The sequence below is a fragment of the Dysidea avara genome, chromosome 10 (assembly GCF_963678975.1).
Source record: "Dysidea avara chromosome 10, odDysAvar1.4, whole genome shotgun sequence".
NCBI lineage: Eukaryota > Metazoa > Porifera > Demospongiae > Dictyoceratida > Dysideidae > Dysidea > Dysidea avara.
Window position 1 is genome coordinate 16,770,930 of NC_089281.1, and position 19,116 is coordinate 16,790,045.

General features: G+C 36.9%; 2 protein-coding genes across 2 annotated transcripts in view; one reads left to right on the forward strand and one right to left on the reverse strand.

Moving 5' to 3' along the window:
- Positions 1-17,614, forward strand: part of LOC136268988 (metal cation symporter ZIP14-like) — an 18,482-nt gene extending 868 nt beyond the window's left edge. Inside the window, exons 2-9 of the mRNA XM_066064457.1 lie at positions 40-264; positions 11,509-11,916; positions 13,553-13,847; positions 13,894-14,066; positions 14,260-14,427; positions 14,630-14,957; positions 17,195-17,385; positions 17,431-17,614. Of these exons, the coding sequence (XP_065920529.1) occupies positions 40-264; positions 11,509-11,916; positions 13,553-13,847; positions 13,894-14,066; positions 14,260-14,427; positions 14,630-14,957; positions 17,195-17,385; positions 17,431-17,583 (1,941 nt within the window). The 3' untranslated portion in view covers positions 17,584-17,614. The remainder of the gene's footprint in view (positions 1-39; positions 265-11,508; positions 11,917-13,552; positions 13,848-13,893; positions 14,067-14,259; positions 14,428-14,629; positions 14,958-17,194; positions 17,386-17,430) is intronic.
- LOC136236709 (uncharacterized) lies at positions 5,582-7,002 on the reverse strand. The gene is made up of 4 exons (XM_066026939.1): positions 6,796-7,002; positions 6,652-6,744; positions 6,533-6,600; positions 5,582-5,758 (listed from the first exon to the last, which is right to left on the reverse strand). Exons 1-4 carry the CDS (start codon positions 6,929-6,931, stop codon positions 5,729-5,731), a joined length of 327 nt encoding a protein of 108 aa, XP_065883011.1. The 5' UTR covers positions 6,932-7,002; the 3' UTR covers positions 5,582-5,728.
- Positions 17,615-19,116: the final 1,502 nt, after the last annotated feature.

Below are 19,116 nucleotides of genomic sequence, written 5' to 3' on the forward strand. Positions count from 1 at the left end.
TTTTTGTACTAAACATTTCATCGGTTTTATCTCATTAAGGTTGTATGTGCTTATCCGTCACTCATTGAAAGGACGGGAGACGACTGTGCTGTTCTGTATCAGCTTTTAGTTCCTGGAGTGACGTGCGATTTGACGAGCCGTGGTCTTCGCTACTCCTACTTGAAGTGGTGGCCCGATGGCAATCTAATTTCTCCTATTCAACTATCAAACTTTGTTTTGGGAATAAAGCGAAGTCTAAAGGAACATTTTGCAGTGAAATTTGTGGTAAGGATGATCTTCATAACACATGTAACAGATACGTGTGGCGTGGTGTGATAGTAATTGCCAGGCTGTATGTATATAGCTAGACATGGGCAGCGTTGTTTTCGAAGTGGCACGTATGCAGATTCTTCCACCACATTACGATAAGCATTACTAATGTAGGCTTTTATTTCAATGTACTGCAATTGTCTTTGTAATGTATCCTTAGTTGTTTGGCTTTGTATTGTATTGTATTGTTTTTGTAGGTGGTACTCATATAGGCATATTTGCCTTTTGTATTCACCTTACCTTTTGGTTAAACTAATAAAAATAAAATAAATAATGATAAATAATACTTTAAAAGCTAGCTTGGGGTATTAAATCAAACAGTCAGGAGATATTCTTTTTTTGTCAACACAACTTTCTTCTGGAACACTGTGCCATTACATATCCTTGAAGACAGTAATCGAAAGTCTTTCCGGCATCACCTTTATAATTACTTATGTGTCAAATAACTTCTTAATCACTGTTTTGTGTTTTGTTGTGTACTGTTTAGTTTGTAGTGTACTGTAGGTATATGTATATGTATGTTTGTTTTTTGTAGGCAGACACCTTGTACAGGCTTTGCCTTTTGTGTATGCCTTCCTTTTTGGTAAATTGATAATAATAATAATAGTCAAGTTCCCTGCCGGGGGGGGGGGGGTTCCCCGGTTGGTTGGGCTGAGGATTGAGGGTCAAGGTTAGCATGATTATGAGTATACCCGATCAATTCATTAAAACATTATACAAAAAATCTAATTTATTATTTTAGCCCAACTGGGGTTCTAATTTATTTTTACATACCGTATAAAAATAAATTATTTGTATAAAAATAAATTATTTATATATACCCGTATCTAATCATAATCATGCTAACTTTGACCCTCAATCCTCAGCGGGGGTTACTATTCAGTGGACTGGACTACTGGACTGGAACACTGGACTGGACTACTGGACTGACATATTTTTGGTTTTTACACATTCTGAGGTTGGTTTTATTGAGTCTTGCTAGTAAGAACCCTTTGGGTACCTGCTAAACACTGAAGACAAACAGTGGAATATGCAAAAACTGTCTCTTAATAATTTCGCTACTGTTCATTATGCCACTATACAACACTTATTCCTTACCTGGTGTGTAGTAATGCTGCAGGCAGTGCAGGGAACTGAATATGACAGCAATAGTTAACCAACGATCAACTAGCCAGTAGACAATCTTTCGAGATATCCTTGAGGAGCAAGCTAGTCTCACCAGCATGGCCAGACCTCTCTAGTCAGTGCAGGGGCTTACCAATTAGAGATTTTTCAGCATGGGCGCTTATAATCTTTATTTGATAAGCCCCTACACTGAAACAGCAAGACTAGTGAGAGCAAGACTAGTGAGAGCAAGACTAGTGAGAGCAAGACTAGTGAGAGCAAGACTAGTGAGAGCAAGACTAATGAGACTAGCTTGTTCCTCAAGCTTGCTCTAAGGATATATCTTGAAGGATATTGCCTACTGGCTAGTTGATTGCTGGTTAACTATTGCTGTCACATTCACAGGCGGAATTCCCTGCACTGCCTGCAGCATTACTACACACGGACACCAGGTAAGGAATAAGTGCTGTATAGTAGCATAATGAACAGTAGCGAAATTATTAAGAGACAGTTTTCGCATATTCCATTGTTTGTCTTCAGTGTTTAGAAGTGGGCTGCAGGTGCCCAAAGGGTGTTTACTAGCAAGACCCCATAAATCCAACCATAGAATGTGCAAAAACCAAAAATATGTCAATCCAGTAGTCCAGTCCAGTGTTCCAGTCCAGTAGTCCAGTCCACTGAATAGTGACGCCCATCCTCAGCCCAACTGACCGGAACTTGACCATTTGATTTAATAAATAATTATCTAATAGCATCCCTGTTACCTGCAGTTGATTATCTACTGTGTCTGTCAAATAACTATGTAGTACATGAAGGTAAGTTTATGGTGAGAGCTAGGGCTGTTGCATGGCTCACCTTCAACAGGATGGGTATTTCAACCCTGAACTACGGAGAGTGAAAGATATATATCATTTTACTTGTCCAATAAACTTCAGCTAGAGTTGGGTTCAACTTTGGTTTATTTTTCTTTACCAGCTTTACTTTAGTATACGTAGTACAAGTTGGAAAGTAATGGAGGTCAGTAGTTGGCATTGCTGTAGCATATAGTGGTGCAGGTTATGTTTTGGGTCCATCATGTCATTACCGACCTGTTTATTGTAGTGGCTATCAGTCATTGTGGGCATTGTTAAAGTTACAAAGTTCTGGGTGTGTCAGACAGTTCAACCTTTGGGAGTAGTTGGCAGCACACCTACCAGAGTGTGTATTAGGAGTGGAATGGTGGAATTGAATTTTAAAAGTCCTTGACTTATGATCTAGTTTACCATTGTATTATAAAGTCAGTTATGCACACAATAGCTGATCTGATGCTAATGTTGGGCCAAGAGGACTTCTGACTTGACATTTGTTCCCAAATCAACAATAAAAAGTTAAAATAAATAATGCATGAAGATCTTTGAACTTTACAAGGTACGTTCGTATACTTTTGACAATGCATATAATATTCTGTAATCAGTTAGCTAATCATTTAGTAACTAAATTCATAATCTTCATCCTGCTTGTAGTTAACATGAAAAAATTACATTCTACTGTTCCATTCCACTGTTCACGCTACCCAGCTATCAGCACCCTGAGACACAGTATAGTTTGCAGCAAGAGTATCATGTTTTAATTGGCACTATTGTGATGACATTGTGGACATTGTTGGGTTAGACGGTGCACCTTTTGGATGCATAGCTATCACCACCTTATAGTTTCCTATAGGGTCATTCCATAACAAATCAACAAAAAAAAATCTGGACCCCTTTTGATTTTCATGAAATTTGGCACAAACATGGACCCTATCAAGAAACTTTCTCACGCGAAAATTTGGCTCATTTCATTGGTCTCCCTTTTATTTAAGTTATGACCATTCAAAGTTTCTGTTGAAAAATTTATTTTGCTTACATGTCTTTAATAAAATGGCCTTAACTTTGTGTGTGATTGACGTAGTCACTTCTGGTTTAGATTTTTGAAATTCTCTTTCAGGTGATATATAAGGTGTTATAATTACTCAAAGGAAAAGGTCAAACCACTAGCCTTTTCCTTTGATCTTAATTTTCAAAAATATTTATTCTTTAATTAATTTTATTTTTATTTTACATGTTGCTCTAATACCCATCATTCACCACTGTGAGTTTAAAGTTGGGACCAATAGTAGATCATGAGTTATAAGTGTTAATGTGTAGCCTTGTAATCACTGCTGTTTGTATGGTATAAATAATTATGTGTATATAGCAATTTCCAATACTAATTGCAAGCAACCTTATATTAGTATGTCACAAATCATTTTATGCATTGAAATAGTTGGGGTTTGTATTGACAAAGGATCACTACAGTGAAATCATACTAACAAAACCATTTTTAAAGCTAAGAAAGTTGGTGCAATAATAAGGCTGCCTAATAAAGGAATCACTGGTTATATTTTGCTGTATGTTCAGTGCCCTATATAATAGAGGTGGCCACTATAACAAGGTGGTCCTATTATAGAGGTAGCTATATTTATAGGGGATTTACTGTACAACTAATGATACTCCAATCTATTCTTTCAATCTTACTGTATAATAATAATACGCTTCCACAGATTATGATGATAGTTTCCAATCTTATATGTGTGTATACAGCTGTAATAAGTTATAGTAACTGCAGGATGCAAACAACACAGTTATTCATATGTATGTACACGTAATGTGGAATTGTTGAATCGAAATGCCATGTCTTAGTGATATCCAAAACTTCTTGGTCTTAATACCTAGGTGATTGCTTCATACAGTTGCATTAGAGTAGAAAATGTCCTATTTAAAGTTGGCCCTTATAAATAGGTGGCCTTTAAGATGGCCACTAAGATATGTTCTACTGTATATCACTTTGAATCATACTTTGAAAGGGCATGCCTACTACTGACCACTTAAAGGCCATCTTTATATGTTTGTACCTATAAAATGTACACTTCTAAAACCACTATGCATTGTCTTACGTGTCAAAAATTTGATGGAATAGAATGGAACCCATGACCTGCCTTAGTGGCCACCTGTATAGAAAGTCCACCACTCCATAAGGGCCAATTTTAAATTACAATTGCCTATACACGTATGCAACTGTATTAAGCAGCTACCTGCACATTAAGACCCAGAAATTTTGGCCCTAAGGTAACTAGCTATTAACTCCATACATCAACTGTATCATGATAAAACTACATAGATATAGCAATGTAGCTCATAATTTGATTCTATAATTGAGAATTGTAGAATCATAGAAATGTTCCATAGAAATTGTGTAACATTGTACAAAGGTTCACTACAGCAATTGCACACTGATACATATCTATAGCTTTAACCCTTAAACGCGCAAAGGCCATTATAATGGCCCTATTATTTATTACACCGAAAACGCACGAAAGTTTATGCTTGCTTTCGCGAAAATAATCGCGTGTCTTTACAAGGCTGTATCTCTGAAAATCCTCAATGTATCAGCTTGAAACTTGGTACACAGATGGTGGATACCCTGGGGTTTACCCATCGTGACTATCAATTGTTTATCATTAATGCTTCTCTATTTATCCAAAGTAATATGCGCATAACTTGGAAATAATCGTCATGGTAGGTGGCTCCGTTGGCGATTCGCCTCAATACTTGGTGTCGAGAAAGAGTTGTACCTTTGATACAAGGTGGTGAAATTCCATTGACATAGCTGCAACTCTCAGGTATTTATGAATTTTAGAAAAAACTTGTGATATTCACACAATTGTGCAAAGTAACCGCACGTCTTTACAAGACTGTATCTGTGAAAATCCTTGATGTATCAGCTTGTAACTTGGTACACAGACGGTGGATAACCTGGAATATTATTATTATGTTTTTATCAATAATACTTCTCCTTTTATCCACAGCAATACGCGCATCATTTGGAAATAATCATGGTAGGCAGCTCCTCTGTCCATTCGCCTCAACACTTGGTGTTTAGAAAGGGTGGTACCCTTGATACAAGGTGGTGAAATTCCATTGACATAGCTACAACTCTCAGGCAGTTGTGAATTGAAAAAAAATTGTCGTATTCTCATAATTATTTTTACCCCGTAGACATGTAACAAAGAACTCCAACACAATCACTGTGGCATTTCAACGTGCTCCCAAGACGTATTCTGGTGACTGGTCAATCTAATACCAGCAGCAATTCATTTTATCATGCACTGTTCATCAAACATAAAGTATTATTATTAGCATTAGAATTTGAAAAACTTTTCAAACATAAAATGTACATGAAATATATACACTAAAGAGCTGGGATCTTTACTCAGTAAAGGGTTTGCCTCATTTAGAAACCACCGATCCAAGTGATTTCAGAGAAAGAACCACAATCGTGGAAAAACCTGAATTACAAACAGCTCTGTACGTAACTAAACAGATAATACTGTCAACACATCTAAACTATATACATCGGCTGAACCTGTAAAAAGTCTAAGACACAGTAAATAGCATACACCCCTTATTTATTTATAGTTTTCCTTGGTGTGGTGTATCTTAAAACAATTTTCAAGGCACAAATGAACCATTCCACAATTTACGCAGCCATACTTAGTACGTTTTCTATGTGTCTTCCGGTCAGAACACACTGCACAGTCACCGTCAGTCCCAAGGTTCTCTATGAAATGGCGTTCTTCAAGCCTCGCAGGCGATTGAGGTGGAAGAGCCTGTGATTGACATCCTCCATGCTGGCGTGAGCTATGTTGACATAAAAGTTTAGTAGCCAGTTGCTCCCTAAAGCTTTTGATGGTCCTACGATCATTCACAGGTGTGAAACAGCACTCTAGAGTATAAGCATTATCGATAGCCACATCCCTACCCCTACCGGTACCTCTACCCCTACCAGTACCTTTCCTCCTACCTCGACTAGGCACAAGATCCATTGGAGACACAGTTCCCATGCCCCTCCCTCTACCTCTACCCCTCCCTCTATTTCTACCAGACAAAGGATCAGATGGAGATGGTGAGTAGTCCCTGCCTCTATCACTAGGTGAAAATGGGGTACGTGGAGAAGAAGAACGAGAGCGCAGGGAAGAACTAACAGGAGAGCCATGGTAAGCCACAGGAGAACCACTACAGGGGTAGTCAGTTTCCAGGCTACCCATCCCACCGTCACTCACTCCACTATGTAGCCCAGATGGTCCAGGATGGCTTGACTCATCATGACCTTCACAATATCTCACATCAGCTATTAGAAGAAGCAGGACTCAAGTTATAAAACATGTGAAAACCATTATACCTTCATAATCATCGTTTGTTTCTTCCTCGATGTCTTCTTCGTCGTTGCTGAACTCTTCCTCACGATCATTTTCTTCCACATTGCCATAATCATCTATAATGGCAGGCAAAGTGATAGGACCGATTCATCTGTCCGCCATTTTACCATCTTGTTCCCTGGTAAGCCTATCAAGGACAAAAGAGTCTTCTCCATGGACAAAAGAGTCCTCTTCGTCCGAGTTGTTCCAGTCATCGTCGGTGTCGCTATAGAAAAGTTGATCAACAACAGTATTTTCATCCATATCTCGCTTATCTTTAATCACAGCACAAAGTCCTTGAGCTCAAATTAAAGCCCAGAAATGTGGCTTTCCGTTGCACTAAACCGTTTCACGATCACGTAATCCTAGTGCGCGCACCTCTGTGCCAAATATGGAGGGCCACTTAAATGGCCCTTGTGATTTCAGTGCAATATTTTGTAAATTCGCGTGCGCGTTTAAGGGTTAAGTGAAATACATCAATAATTGATTAAAGAAAGCGTCAAGGCAATTAACTTCAAAGTTAAATCATCTGATGCATTGATATCAGTACACAATTGAATCTTCAAAGGTGTAAGTTGAAACTTTAGAGCCATTCTACTGCATCAGTCATTTATTACTACTTGTTAGAAAAGCTCTACAATATTTCTTGCTTGTGTTAACAACAAAGAATGCAACTACATAACATCATGTTTTATTTGTAAGCGTTCCAAATTACAGTGGAACTTGTCTTAGCGGCCACCTGTAACGAAAGACCACCTTATATTAAGGGCCAACTTTAAATTGTTCTAGTAAGACACATATATACACATTGAACTGTATAAATAGCCACCCGGCAAAAAAATTTGGCCCTGACTGGCTTAGACAGTTTCCACTATAGCTATCAAAATACGTACTTGCATATCAACAATCAGCATTAAATGCTAACAGTAGCAGTGGAAGTTATTGTAGCTAATGAAAATGTCATCAAGTTCAATATTTCACTACTATATAATAGGCTTGGCGTCATAACCAGAAACAATATATACAAGCTTGATAAAAAAGGTAAATTACTTGAGTATATGTATTTAAGTATAAGCTTTTATTGGGTTTTCTTACAAAACATAAACTTACTTACAGACTAACAATGAATAAAATGATTGTGACATAGTATTATATAAAGTTACTAGCAATTAGTATTGCATCTTTGCATACTTGAACCATACAAACAGCAGTGATTACAAGGCTACACATTAACACTTATAACTCATGATCTACTATTGGTCCCAACTTTAAACTCACAGTGGTGAATGATGGGTATAGAGCAACATGTAAACCAAAAATAAAATTAATTAAAGAATATATATTTTTGAAAATTAAGATCAAAGGAAAAGGCTACACTTTTGTGGTTTGACCTTTTCCTTTGAGCAATTATAAAATGTTATATATCACCAAGAATGAATTTAATAAGCATTTCAAAAATCTAAACCAGAAGTGGCTACGAATCACACGCAAAGGTATGGCCATTTTATTGAAGACATGTAAGTAAAATAAATTTTTCAACAGAAACTTTGAGTGGTCATAACTTAAAGGGAGACCAATGAAATGAGCCAAATTTTCGCATGAGAAAGTTTCTTGATGGGGTCCATGTTTATGCCAAATTTCATGGAAATCGAAAGGGGTCCAGATTTTTTTTTTGTTGAATGACCCTATATCAGTAAGATTTGCCACTGGCCTAGTGTTTTGCTGGGTGGGTAACCAATGACTTTACTTTCTTTTGTGCATGTGTTCACTGCCTATTCATTAGTGATGCCTCCTTGTTTAAGATCATACATAGCTAAAATTTCTTTCAATATAACTACATGAATAGTGTGGCCAGTAGGTATTACATTAGACAATCAAATTTGCTAAACATCATCACTGGGCCATTTATATGTATCATGCAGATCAGGAAAGTGAATCTAAAGCAGTGTGGGCGGGCAGCTCATTATTCATTACAATCTTACATGTACTTGATGTTTTAGCTATACTAGTTAGTACTATCTCACTATTTTGATAAGTGAAAGGATTCTCCCCTGATGTAAAGGAGGTTCTTCAGCCCATCTAACCTACCTTCCTCTATGTGAGCAGGCTACTTCCATAAAATCATTAAACATTGAGATGATTAAGTAATGATGAAAACTTGCATGATGTCCTAATACTGACCAACTTTAGGCAGTGAGACATAGCAACATGGTTTGAACACTCATCAGGATTGCTCATAGATTGTAGCACTGGTTCAACACATAGAAACAATTTTGCCTTGAAAGATAGTGTATATAATCATTTTAACATACAGTACTGTATTTCAGGGACCATGAAGATTTAGGCTTTCCAGCATGCCCAAAAATATCAGTAGCCTCACCTTTTCCTCACGCCAGCTTTTCAGAATTGGTTAGGTATAATCAAGCCCACCAAAATGTCTTCAGAATGGCCTCAAACCCTTCCAACAAGTTTTTCAAAATGTTTCTATTAAATTAATTTTCTACTGACTGACTATCTGATCTTCAGCCAACTCAACTATGCGTAATGCCATTGGCTTGATTTCTTCATTGCTTCAGCCCAAGTGCCTTTTCGTCAACTACAGTACATATGCATTGTGGACTTACCTTTGTCCTCTTTTGTGTTCCCCACTACTGTATAGGTGTTGATTTGCAGTATCGCATGACAACTTCATTCCTGGCTATCACGAGAATTGTTCGTAATTTCCATAATCAGTGGATTGATGCAGGGGCTCTTTTCATACTGTTCTTCAATTGTTTTGCTGTAAAACAGGTGGAACATAGATGAAAACAAAGCAGAATGGCCACATCATTTTGATGTTTAAAACGCTGTAATTTGATTTTGATTTGTGCAGTAACATCAGTACACAACTATAAATTTGAAATTGATGTTTATGGCTTTCTACAACAGGGACAGATCTTGGCAAGGGGACATACACAGTAAGTCACTGCACTGCACAGAAATTATGAAGTATAAGCCTTCTAGGGAAGGTCTGGGCCGATTCTGGGGGTATGTTTCCCATCCCCCAATACGGCATGCAGCAGTTTTCGCTGAAATTTTGAATTGTGAGCTGTATGTATGTGAATGCCATCCTGACTCCTTGCTGAAACTTCAACGGTGAAATGATTAGGATAAATGTTGCACAATATATAGTGATGGAAGTTGTTTATGTGAGGGGACTGGAATCATGTCTTTAAGTAAGGGGCCTGGGCACAACCCCTAGAAGTTATAGCTATTTTGGTTTTCAGGATGTATCAAAGTTTACCAGAATAGAATAATTTGAAACTTAAACTCATCTATCCAAAAGTTGTTTAAACAGAACTGGTTAGGCAATCTGCAGCTGCAGGAACTGTTTTGATAAAATGACTGCTCTGTTAGAGTACCTGACTAGTATATCAATCCTTTTCACATTTGCTTAGCCCCTTATACCTAGAAATACAATTTCAACGAGATCTCAGAGGTGGTCACAAGGTCCCAAATATTTTCAAATGTATATGTTGTTAAGCAGTCACCTGTATAGCAACAGCCTGCCAAGAATTTACCTATGAACTACTGCATATCTATATACATACACAGAAAAATTTGGAATTTTCAACTAGAGTAGGGACCATAGCACATCGATAAAAAGTACTGAAACAAGCTGGGGTAGTGCACGATATTAAATCACAGTAGATATTATTATTATGACTGGTGAACCCACACATACTGCATCTGAAATTACACCGCGTGCCCCAGCTATATCAATTATCATCTGAAAAGTGAAGTATCCATTACGCTTCGTTGTCAGCTATGTTCAACGTGTTACACAGCATTTTGAATCAAGAACTGTTCGAAAAGCCCCTCTGCAATCAAAACAGCCACTATTAAAAATACGGACAATTTCCGTTATTAAGGGAAGCCATCACGTGCTATTGCCAAGTTGACACTTTTTGCTGTCAGCAAAGATGAATGGGACACAAAGAAGGACACTGGTAAGTACGTAAAGAATGCATTGTACGTACTGCAGTATGCCAAAGGCACCTGTCAGGCCGAAGCAACGTCGAACAGTGTAAAAAATCAAGCCCGTAGCCTTAGCCGTTATCGAGTTACACTTGTCTGAAGGCATCAGTCAGTCAGTCAGTAGAAAATTCAGTTAAATAAATTATTTTTAAAATTCTGTAGCAACTTGTTGAAGGCATTTCGGGACAATCTGAAAGCTTGTTTGGGCTTAGTTTTACCTAACCAATACTGCCTCATCATCGTCTGGGAAAATTGAGGCTGTTTTTTTTGGTGATGTTATTTCGTGGGCCACGCCTACTCCTTTGTGGTCCCTACTATACACTACTATCGTAGTGTATGATAATTTCAATTCTCATATACCATCTGTGGTTTGTTCAGCCAACAATCTGGCTACTTGATTGACAATTGGCACCACCACTTCAATTATCACTTTATCATTTCATTTCTTACCTGTCTGGACCTGCTATATGATCTATCATTCATAACAAGCTCACCTTACCCTATCTATGTAATTGGGATTGGCAGGAGCCTCTTGCATTACGTACCCTTTAGGTCATGTCCTAAGGTTTTGTTCTATAACATCCACCTATATACAAAGGGCAGGCCCAAAGGTGATTGTTGTACACAGGTTCCACTATATTCATTTGGATCTGTAAATTATTACATTATACAAAAATGAAGAGTAGTATGTAACGTATTACAATGACTAAGTAACTTGTATGTAACTGCATTTCTTTTTAAATGTTAACCACTAAGTGTTGTTTTTTCACACAAGTGTGTTATCCACTGTATAGCCATAGAGTACAATTGTTGTTTCATTGCAGAGTGAAAATTGTTTTACCACCTCTGACATTTTACAAGATCAAGGATTATCGGCACAAAAATGTTTCCCTTCTTCGTCAGTTGGACAAGTCTGCTCAGCCATTGTGGATAGGTTGTCAAGAGGAGAATCAATCTGTGACACTGAAGTGGTTGATGATGTGTCCTGTGTTGGTGATGTAGTAGAACAACTATTTTATAGACTGGCCGATGAGAGTGGCAAACTGACTTTGACCCAACTACAACAGTTACCTGATGACCATTACAGAGTTGTAAGACAAACAGAAGATCACGAGGATGATGATGATGATGATGAGAACCATGATGATGATGAGAATGATCAGGATGTTGATCATAAGGATGATCATGATGAGAATGATCACCATGATCATGATCGTGATGTTTTGATGAATGTAAGAAATATATTAATCTTTTCTGTCATTTGTACATGGCTAAACCAATATGGCTTTATTGTAGACTGGGTATTAATTTTAGAACGACGCCTGATGTTAAATCAAATTTTAAATCATGGTGAAATACTTATTGTTGTTACAGTAAGAATAGAGAACCTTTATGCAGTGTGTTGCTTCATAAATAAAAGGTAGCCAGGGCCTGAAACCATTGGAAATGAGAAATAAAGTTGCAAGCAACAGAATAAACTTAGAGCAGTGGTAGTTTCTCATAGTTGTAGCATCTTCATCCCTCAGATGGCTCTAAATTTAATTTATAGAAAGGAATAGAAGTACATAGCAGAAAAAGAACAAGAACTAACAATATTAGTCAATTTAAAGCCAGGGAATATGTTTGAAGCCAAGTATCAAAGATCGTTTACTTGAATGTGGCTTTTACAGTAATTGTAATGTAAGATACACGCTTTCACTTTCCTTGTTACATAAGTATAAGGTGCAACCATAAAAAATCTGGGGTGAAACTCATAATGAGTTCATTCTGTTTCACTCCAAGCATTTCATTTTCTAAACTGACCCTCCTAACCTCCATAGGGATTAATGTTCAAAAAGATTGCCCCACACTAGTGCTCTGCGATACAGTGCATTTTGTGTATCACATATCACCATCAATAAATTGTTCGATATGATATTGCATCATGATACTATAATGAAGTGGTCATGGCTATAGTTATGACTGGTACTAGCTAGCATAACAGCTAATAGTTGTAACAATATCCACTTTATCTGTACCTTAAAGAACCAACACCAATATTGCATTCACTGTGTATGAAAATGTCAATAAACTATAGATGTAGCTACACGTATTATACTGAAAAGATGTTGACAATTAGCTTATGTGTTCTGATACGATTTTCAGCATGGAAAAAACAAACAGAGACCTGCTGTTACAAAGCACATCTCTACCTGGATACCTATGGTCTATTGCACTATCCAGATACCACAAACATTATTTTTATTGCATGCTCCCTCCCACAAAGGCTCGTCCTGTATTCCATAGCTATATGTGACTTACCTTGTATGTGTGAACCTAGTTTTTTTGTGTGAATAACTGATAATAGGCTCTGTTACTGTTCAGCACAAGCTTGGTATTGAGATTCACCTTTTACCCCTACCCCTTCTTTATGACTGAATGACATTATGCAAATATGACATGCCCCTGGCCTACACACAAAATTAGAAAATAATAGCCCTGGTCATTTCTAAGCTACAAGCCCTCAAACTTCAGTTATAATTTCTTCTCTCTTCTTTCTATTTTACAAGCTGAAAAGATAGCACAGAACTATGTATCAGCATACAGCAAAACATGACTCAGAGTGTATTACCGCCTTATTTACTTGCTCATAAGGAGTAAAAGTAGGCATGTCATGCTTTTGGTTTATGATGTAGTAGAAGCAAGTTTACCGACTGGCAATCCTGACTCCATTATATTTACTCTTTGTACGTACGTACACAAGATTTACTATAGCTTGATGGATTCATGTGTTCATGATGAACACATGCGCTGAGCCAGGTCACATTTTTGTAGACTATTGTAGTCATGAGTTATGATTCGTTCATTCATTTCACTGTTTTTTTATAGTGTCCCACAGAATTGCAGCTGATGGAAGAGTTCAATCATGTCGTTGAGAAGTTGGGCTTGACGAGGCTCACTTGTTACATGAAACAACATCTCAATGACTCTAGTGATGATCATGATTATGATCATGATAATGACTTTGATGATCATGATAATGCTACTAATTGTTCAACCATATATGAGGTGTGTCATAATCTGATACTGGAGATCGGGCTAACCACTGAGGCTTGTCTTGCTGGGAATGACAGCAGCAACACTGTCAGTGAAGACACACACAGTGATATTTCTGACTCTGAAGGTTAATTGGTAAATAACTGAATTAACATATTATTTATATTACATAGCATATGGCTACGGATTTCTGTCAACAGTCATAATCAGTGCAACATCTCTGCTGGGAGTAATCACTATCATTTTCTCTTACAAAAGTCAAGCCTCCAAGTATCTCTTGTCAATACTTGTAGCCATTGGAGTATCCACCTTAGTCAGTGATGCTGTTCTTCACCTCATTCCACATGTAATGATTTATAATTATATCCCATGTCTATATTATTACATATTTAGTATAGCCCCCACCTGAAAGATTTGATTTGACAGTGTTTGTTATTTGAATGCTCATATGACCTGTATGTCATTGCGATTCTCTCTAGTACTTGTAATTTATAATTGTGTCTGTGACATAAATAATTGCAAATACATGTTATGTGTAGGCATTTGGTACTTATGAAGACGAAGAAGCAGGGGATGGACATGATCATAGTAGTAAAGGAGAACACAACCATGACAGGACAGTTATTTGGAGAGGATGTTGTGTGTTGGCTGGGATCTTCATCTTCTACATGTTTGAGTTTGTGATGGGCATAGTAAAGAAGAGAATGGTAAGGTGTTATCTATAAGAGCACATGTGCAGTAAAGCTAGACATTGTGATTTGCATACTGCTGAGTTTTACTGCTTGCTTTGCAAGTGTGATCAGGCTAGCAGGCAGGTCAGCGGATCTGAATACTTGTCTTTAATGCCATACATTTGACATTAGATTTGTTTTCTATTTCCAAATTGTGTGCAAATTCTCATATTTACAGGAGAAACCAAAACAAATGGATGATAGTGGAAAAGCCATTGAATTAAATGATTCAACCAAAAGGGGTACCCTTCACAAAGCGGATACCAGTTCAACCAGCAGTCATGACGAATGCCTAAATCTTGATATGGATGGCCACCCAGCTTACTTCAACCGACACCAGGGATTCTGTCATGGCATTACCTCTGTAGCATGGATGGTTATCTTAGGAGATGGTATCCACAACTTTGCTGATGGAGTTGCTATTGGAGCATCTTTTACATCCAGTCTTGGAGTAGGTGTTAGTACATCACTGGCAGTTCTGTTCCATGAGCTACCACATGAATTTGGTGAGTGAATGTGGTATAAGGAATATGAAATTATACAAGTTCTGTAATAATAAACTGAAAAAATGACAAATACATATCAAGCATCAAGACACAGCAGCCAAGAAAGCCGGCACACCACACCATGAGTATATTGACAGAAAAAAAGAAAACACCATTTTTATTCGTGCATAGCTCCATGTGGCCCCTTCTCCATAGCACATCGATTTTGCATTATAGCTGTGTCTGCCAAGTAGGCAGCAAATTTGATTAAATTTGCACCAACCATTTGTGAGATATGGACGTTCAAAATTTCTTCATTTTTTTTCTTAAGCCGTAGGGGGCAACGGGGCTTCGATTTATGTTTACATACTTTGCAAAAATTGATATAAAATGCAAATGTGTAACTCAATTGCTACAATCTATGAAGAGCATATTTACATACCAAGTATTTTATGAATCTGATGAATATCCAAAGAATTGTAACATGTATTCATGTAAAAAGATAAAAAAGAAGTGAGTATCCCTACTGTGCTACACTCAATGCACAGTAGGGATATTCACTTCTTATTGTTTTACAGTATTTGGACATTACGTACTACTCTGATCCAGCTTGTTTCAGTACTTTTTATTGCAGCATTATACACTGTCCCTAATCTAACTTAAAATTCTAAATTTTTTCTTATACTTGTATATATAATGTTTGTGGGTGCCTAATTGTCTGGGTTGCACAATAGAAACCCAAGCCACTACCACCATAGGCATAGAGTTGTAGAGTAGGTATAATGTACACTTTTCCATAGATTATCTATGACTTTTGTTTGTAATGTAAATATCAGATCGACTATCGGTTATCAGCTTCTTTTGGTGGCATCAATATCGGATATCGGTACATGCCAAAAATCCATATCAGTACACCTCTAGAAACTTCTATTAGAAATCCTAAAAAATGTGTGCTCTATTAGAGCATTACAAAAGTAATCAAATAAACTCTGTAATACAATATCTCTAGTATTCCATTGAATCAAAGCTGATATTAGAGCCATTTTGGTACAGATCGATGGGATAGTACACTGCTATTAAGACCTACTTGTGCCAATCGTCATCATCATAATCATCATAATAAGTGCTATGCTAATAAAACTTGTGACAACAGGCTACAAATTGCATTCTAGCATAAAAGGTACAGGATTTGTTTTGCAAAAAGCTGCAACTTATCACATTTTGCATGAAAAATCAAGATACTCTAACTGCAAAATCTCAATAGATATAATAGTTTACCCAACTTGGAAGGAATTTATTTTGTTATACTATTGCAAATAAATACAGGATAAGAAGAACAATGATTTGTGTAAAAACAAACCTCATAACCAGTTTATGGTTGGCTTTGGGTATACATTAAAACTACAAAAAGAAGTGAAATCCATGCAAAAGCACCCAAACTATATAAAAAGGGTGTGGCCTTCAAAAAAGCCTGGGTAAAAAAGTTGTGAAATCAAAGGTGGCGGCCATGAAATGGCTGCAATAATGTTAAATTTTATCAATGCACAAAACTATTATTAAAATTTATTATCATCCACATAATTGCAGCCATTTCATGGCCGCTCCTTTTGATTTCACAACTTTTTTCACCCAGGCTTTTTTGAAGGCTGCACCTTTTTTATACATTATACAGCTTGGTTGTTTTTTGCATGGATTTATATTTATAGTATTACTAACCAAGAGTTCATAATATTGTAGGGCCGACAATATTATGAACTCTTGGTATTACAATAATATTATCAAATACTATGACATAAGCTGGTTTTGGGGCCTTATAAAAGAAGTGAAATCCACACAAAAACAGCCAAGCTGTAAAAAAATTGTAAAAAGCCTGGGTGAAAAAGTTGTGAAATCAAAGGTGGCAGCCAAGAAATGGCAGCAATGATGTTAATGCTAATAAATTTTCAACTATGGTTGTGGGGTTGCTAGGTAAGGGCTAGGTAACTGTTGCTAGGGAAAATGTCATTTTGTACCATAGCAATGGTTGCTAGGCAATAGTTGCTAAGTGTGATCGGTCTTTTTGCTGTTGTTAATTTTTATAATTTCTGTTGCTGAGCAACAGTTGCTAGTGTGGGAGGTGGTCACTATGTGATTAGTAGGCAATCACACACATTTGAGTACAATTAGAGAATAATTGTATGAGTAATAGTCAAAATTGCACACAAGGCGAACAGTCTATCTTAATTAAATTCCAAGGACTCTTTTCCATTCCCCTGCAGGTGATTTTGCTATTCTACTGTCCAGTGGGATGAAGTGGTATGTGGCACTGATGTACAACTTCCTCTCTGCCATCACTGCCATTATTGGGATGTTTATTGGAGTGGCTATTGGTAATTCTGAAGAAGATGCCACACCCTGGATATTGTCCATCACTGCTGGAATATTTTTATATGTGGCTCTTGTGGACTTGGTAATTATAATTTAAGTGATTATGAATAATTGTTTGTTTGTCTAGCTGCCAGCTTTGTTGGAGGTCCTCAATAATTGTAAAGACAGGCGATCTCTCATCATATACATAACTTGTCATTTAACTGGCTTCTTCATTGGGTTTGCAATATTGCTACTGATTGCTATCTATGAAGAAGACATCAACAACCTGGTGGATTGATCATTACTTCTTAACCATGTAACATAATAATTATATCTAACCTGATGAGTATGTGTTTTATATGTTTGCATAGTTTTTCCATCATTGTTATAAAACTCTTTTGTACCTGAACTGCTGCACAGCATTAAATCTGTTGAAAGGTAGCTGTTTATAACACAGAGAATGATACCCATTTTGATAAATAGTAAATGAATATATTAATGGCATCACTTGAATCACTTCAAATGAGACATGGGAAGTAGATAACCTGTGGCCTCATCTGCCACTATACTGGACTATACACACAGAGGTGTAACAGTAGCATTTGCATCTTAGTATCTGATTAAGGTTGGAAATTTAAATGACTTATAATTTTGTTAGTGAAGGCTCATGGTGTATACCACACATACAAACCATTTTGCTTTTGATATGACTACACTTGCATTTTTAACAAGCTACACATCACACTAAATTGTTACAGTTACCTATGCTGATTATGAAACTTGTATGCATGTCCTTATGACCATGCAAACATAATCCTCAGTATACATTCAACAGCATGCATGTAGATTTCACAGAGCATACAATTTTTACTTTCCAGATATCCTGAACTAAATCTCTCCGGATACCCTATGGATAGCTATAATACTTACTGTAAAAACGTGACATGATTTGAACCTGCTAGCTTGCTATACTCATAATTTATATCAGAAGCAAACAGCATATTTTGTACAATGATTGGGATTGTAGTATAATCTTTGTATCAAAGAAAATCACCATGGAATTGCTTAGCATCTATCCTGATAGCTTCAAATTATGGAAATCTGTTTCAGCCCTACTTTCATCATGAACGTAACAAGGGTATACTACTGAAGAATGGTATGATCATGGCTGTATTGATATCTCTTATATATAATATTTATGTATATACAAATACGCCTTTGAGTGGGCATACGTGTCATGAACTTGAACATTGTATATACACAATGAGATCGAGTAACCCCAGCATGTGTATATATATAGCCTTGCAAGTATATTTTATATATATAGCCATGGTAAAGACAAGAAATGAACACACCTTAAGTAGCTAATGTCTTAGTATCTAATGTCTTTGAGCAGGCTGTAGGACCAGGTGTCCTACAGACCTTCAGCACTTGTGCTGTAAAGTTTTAATAATAAAAGCACCAATGGGCCTAACAAGTGTCTTTTACGTAGTAGGTTTGACAACCAGACTTTAGTTAGCAAAATGGTCATTGGACATGGTTAGCATGTCATAATCAGTCATGCCTATAGTGATTCATATGACTACAAAAAATTACCAAACCATAACAGGATACAATTATAGTAAGTGTAATGAGGAAGCTCCACAGCGAAGTAGTGAACAATTGCAAGAGGAATTGGATGTCTTAATCTCATTAACTGCATGATTCCGCTGGGGATGACCATTCTCAAATGGATCTGTTGTATATATTATATATACCTTGGCTTAATTCTGTTTCGCAGATAACTGTTAATCCTATAAAACAACATGTTATTCTGCCACAACTAAGAGAC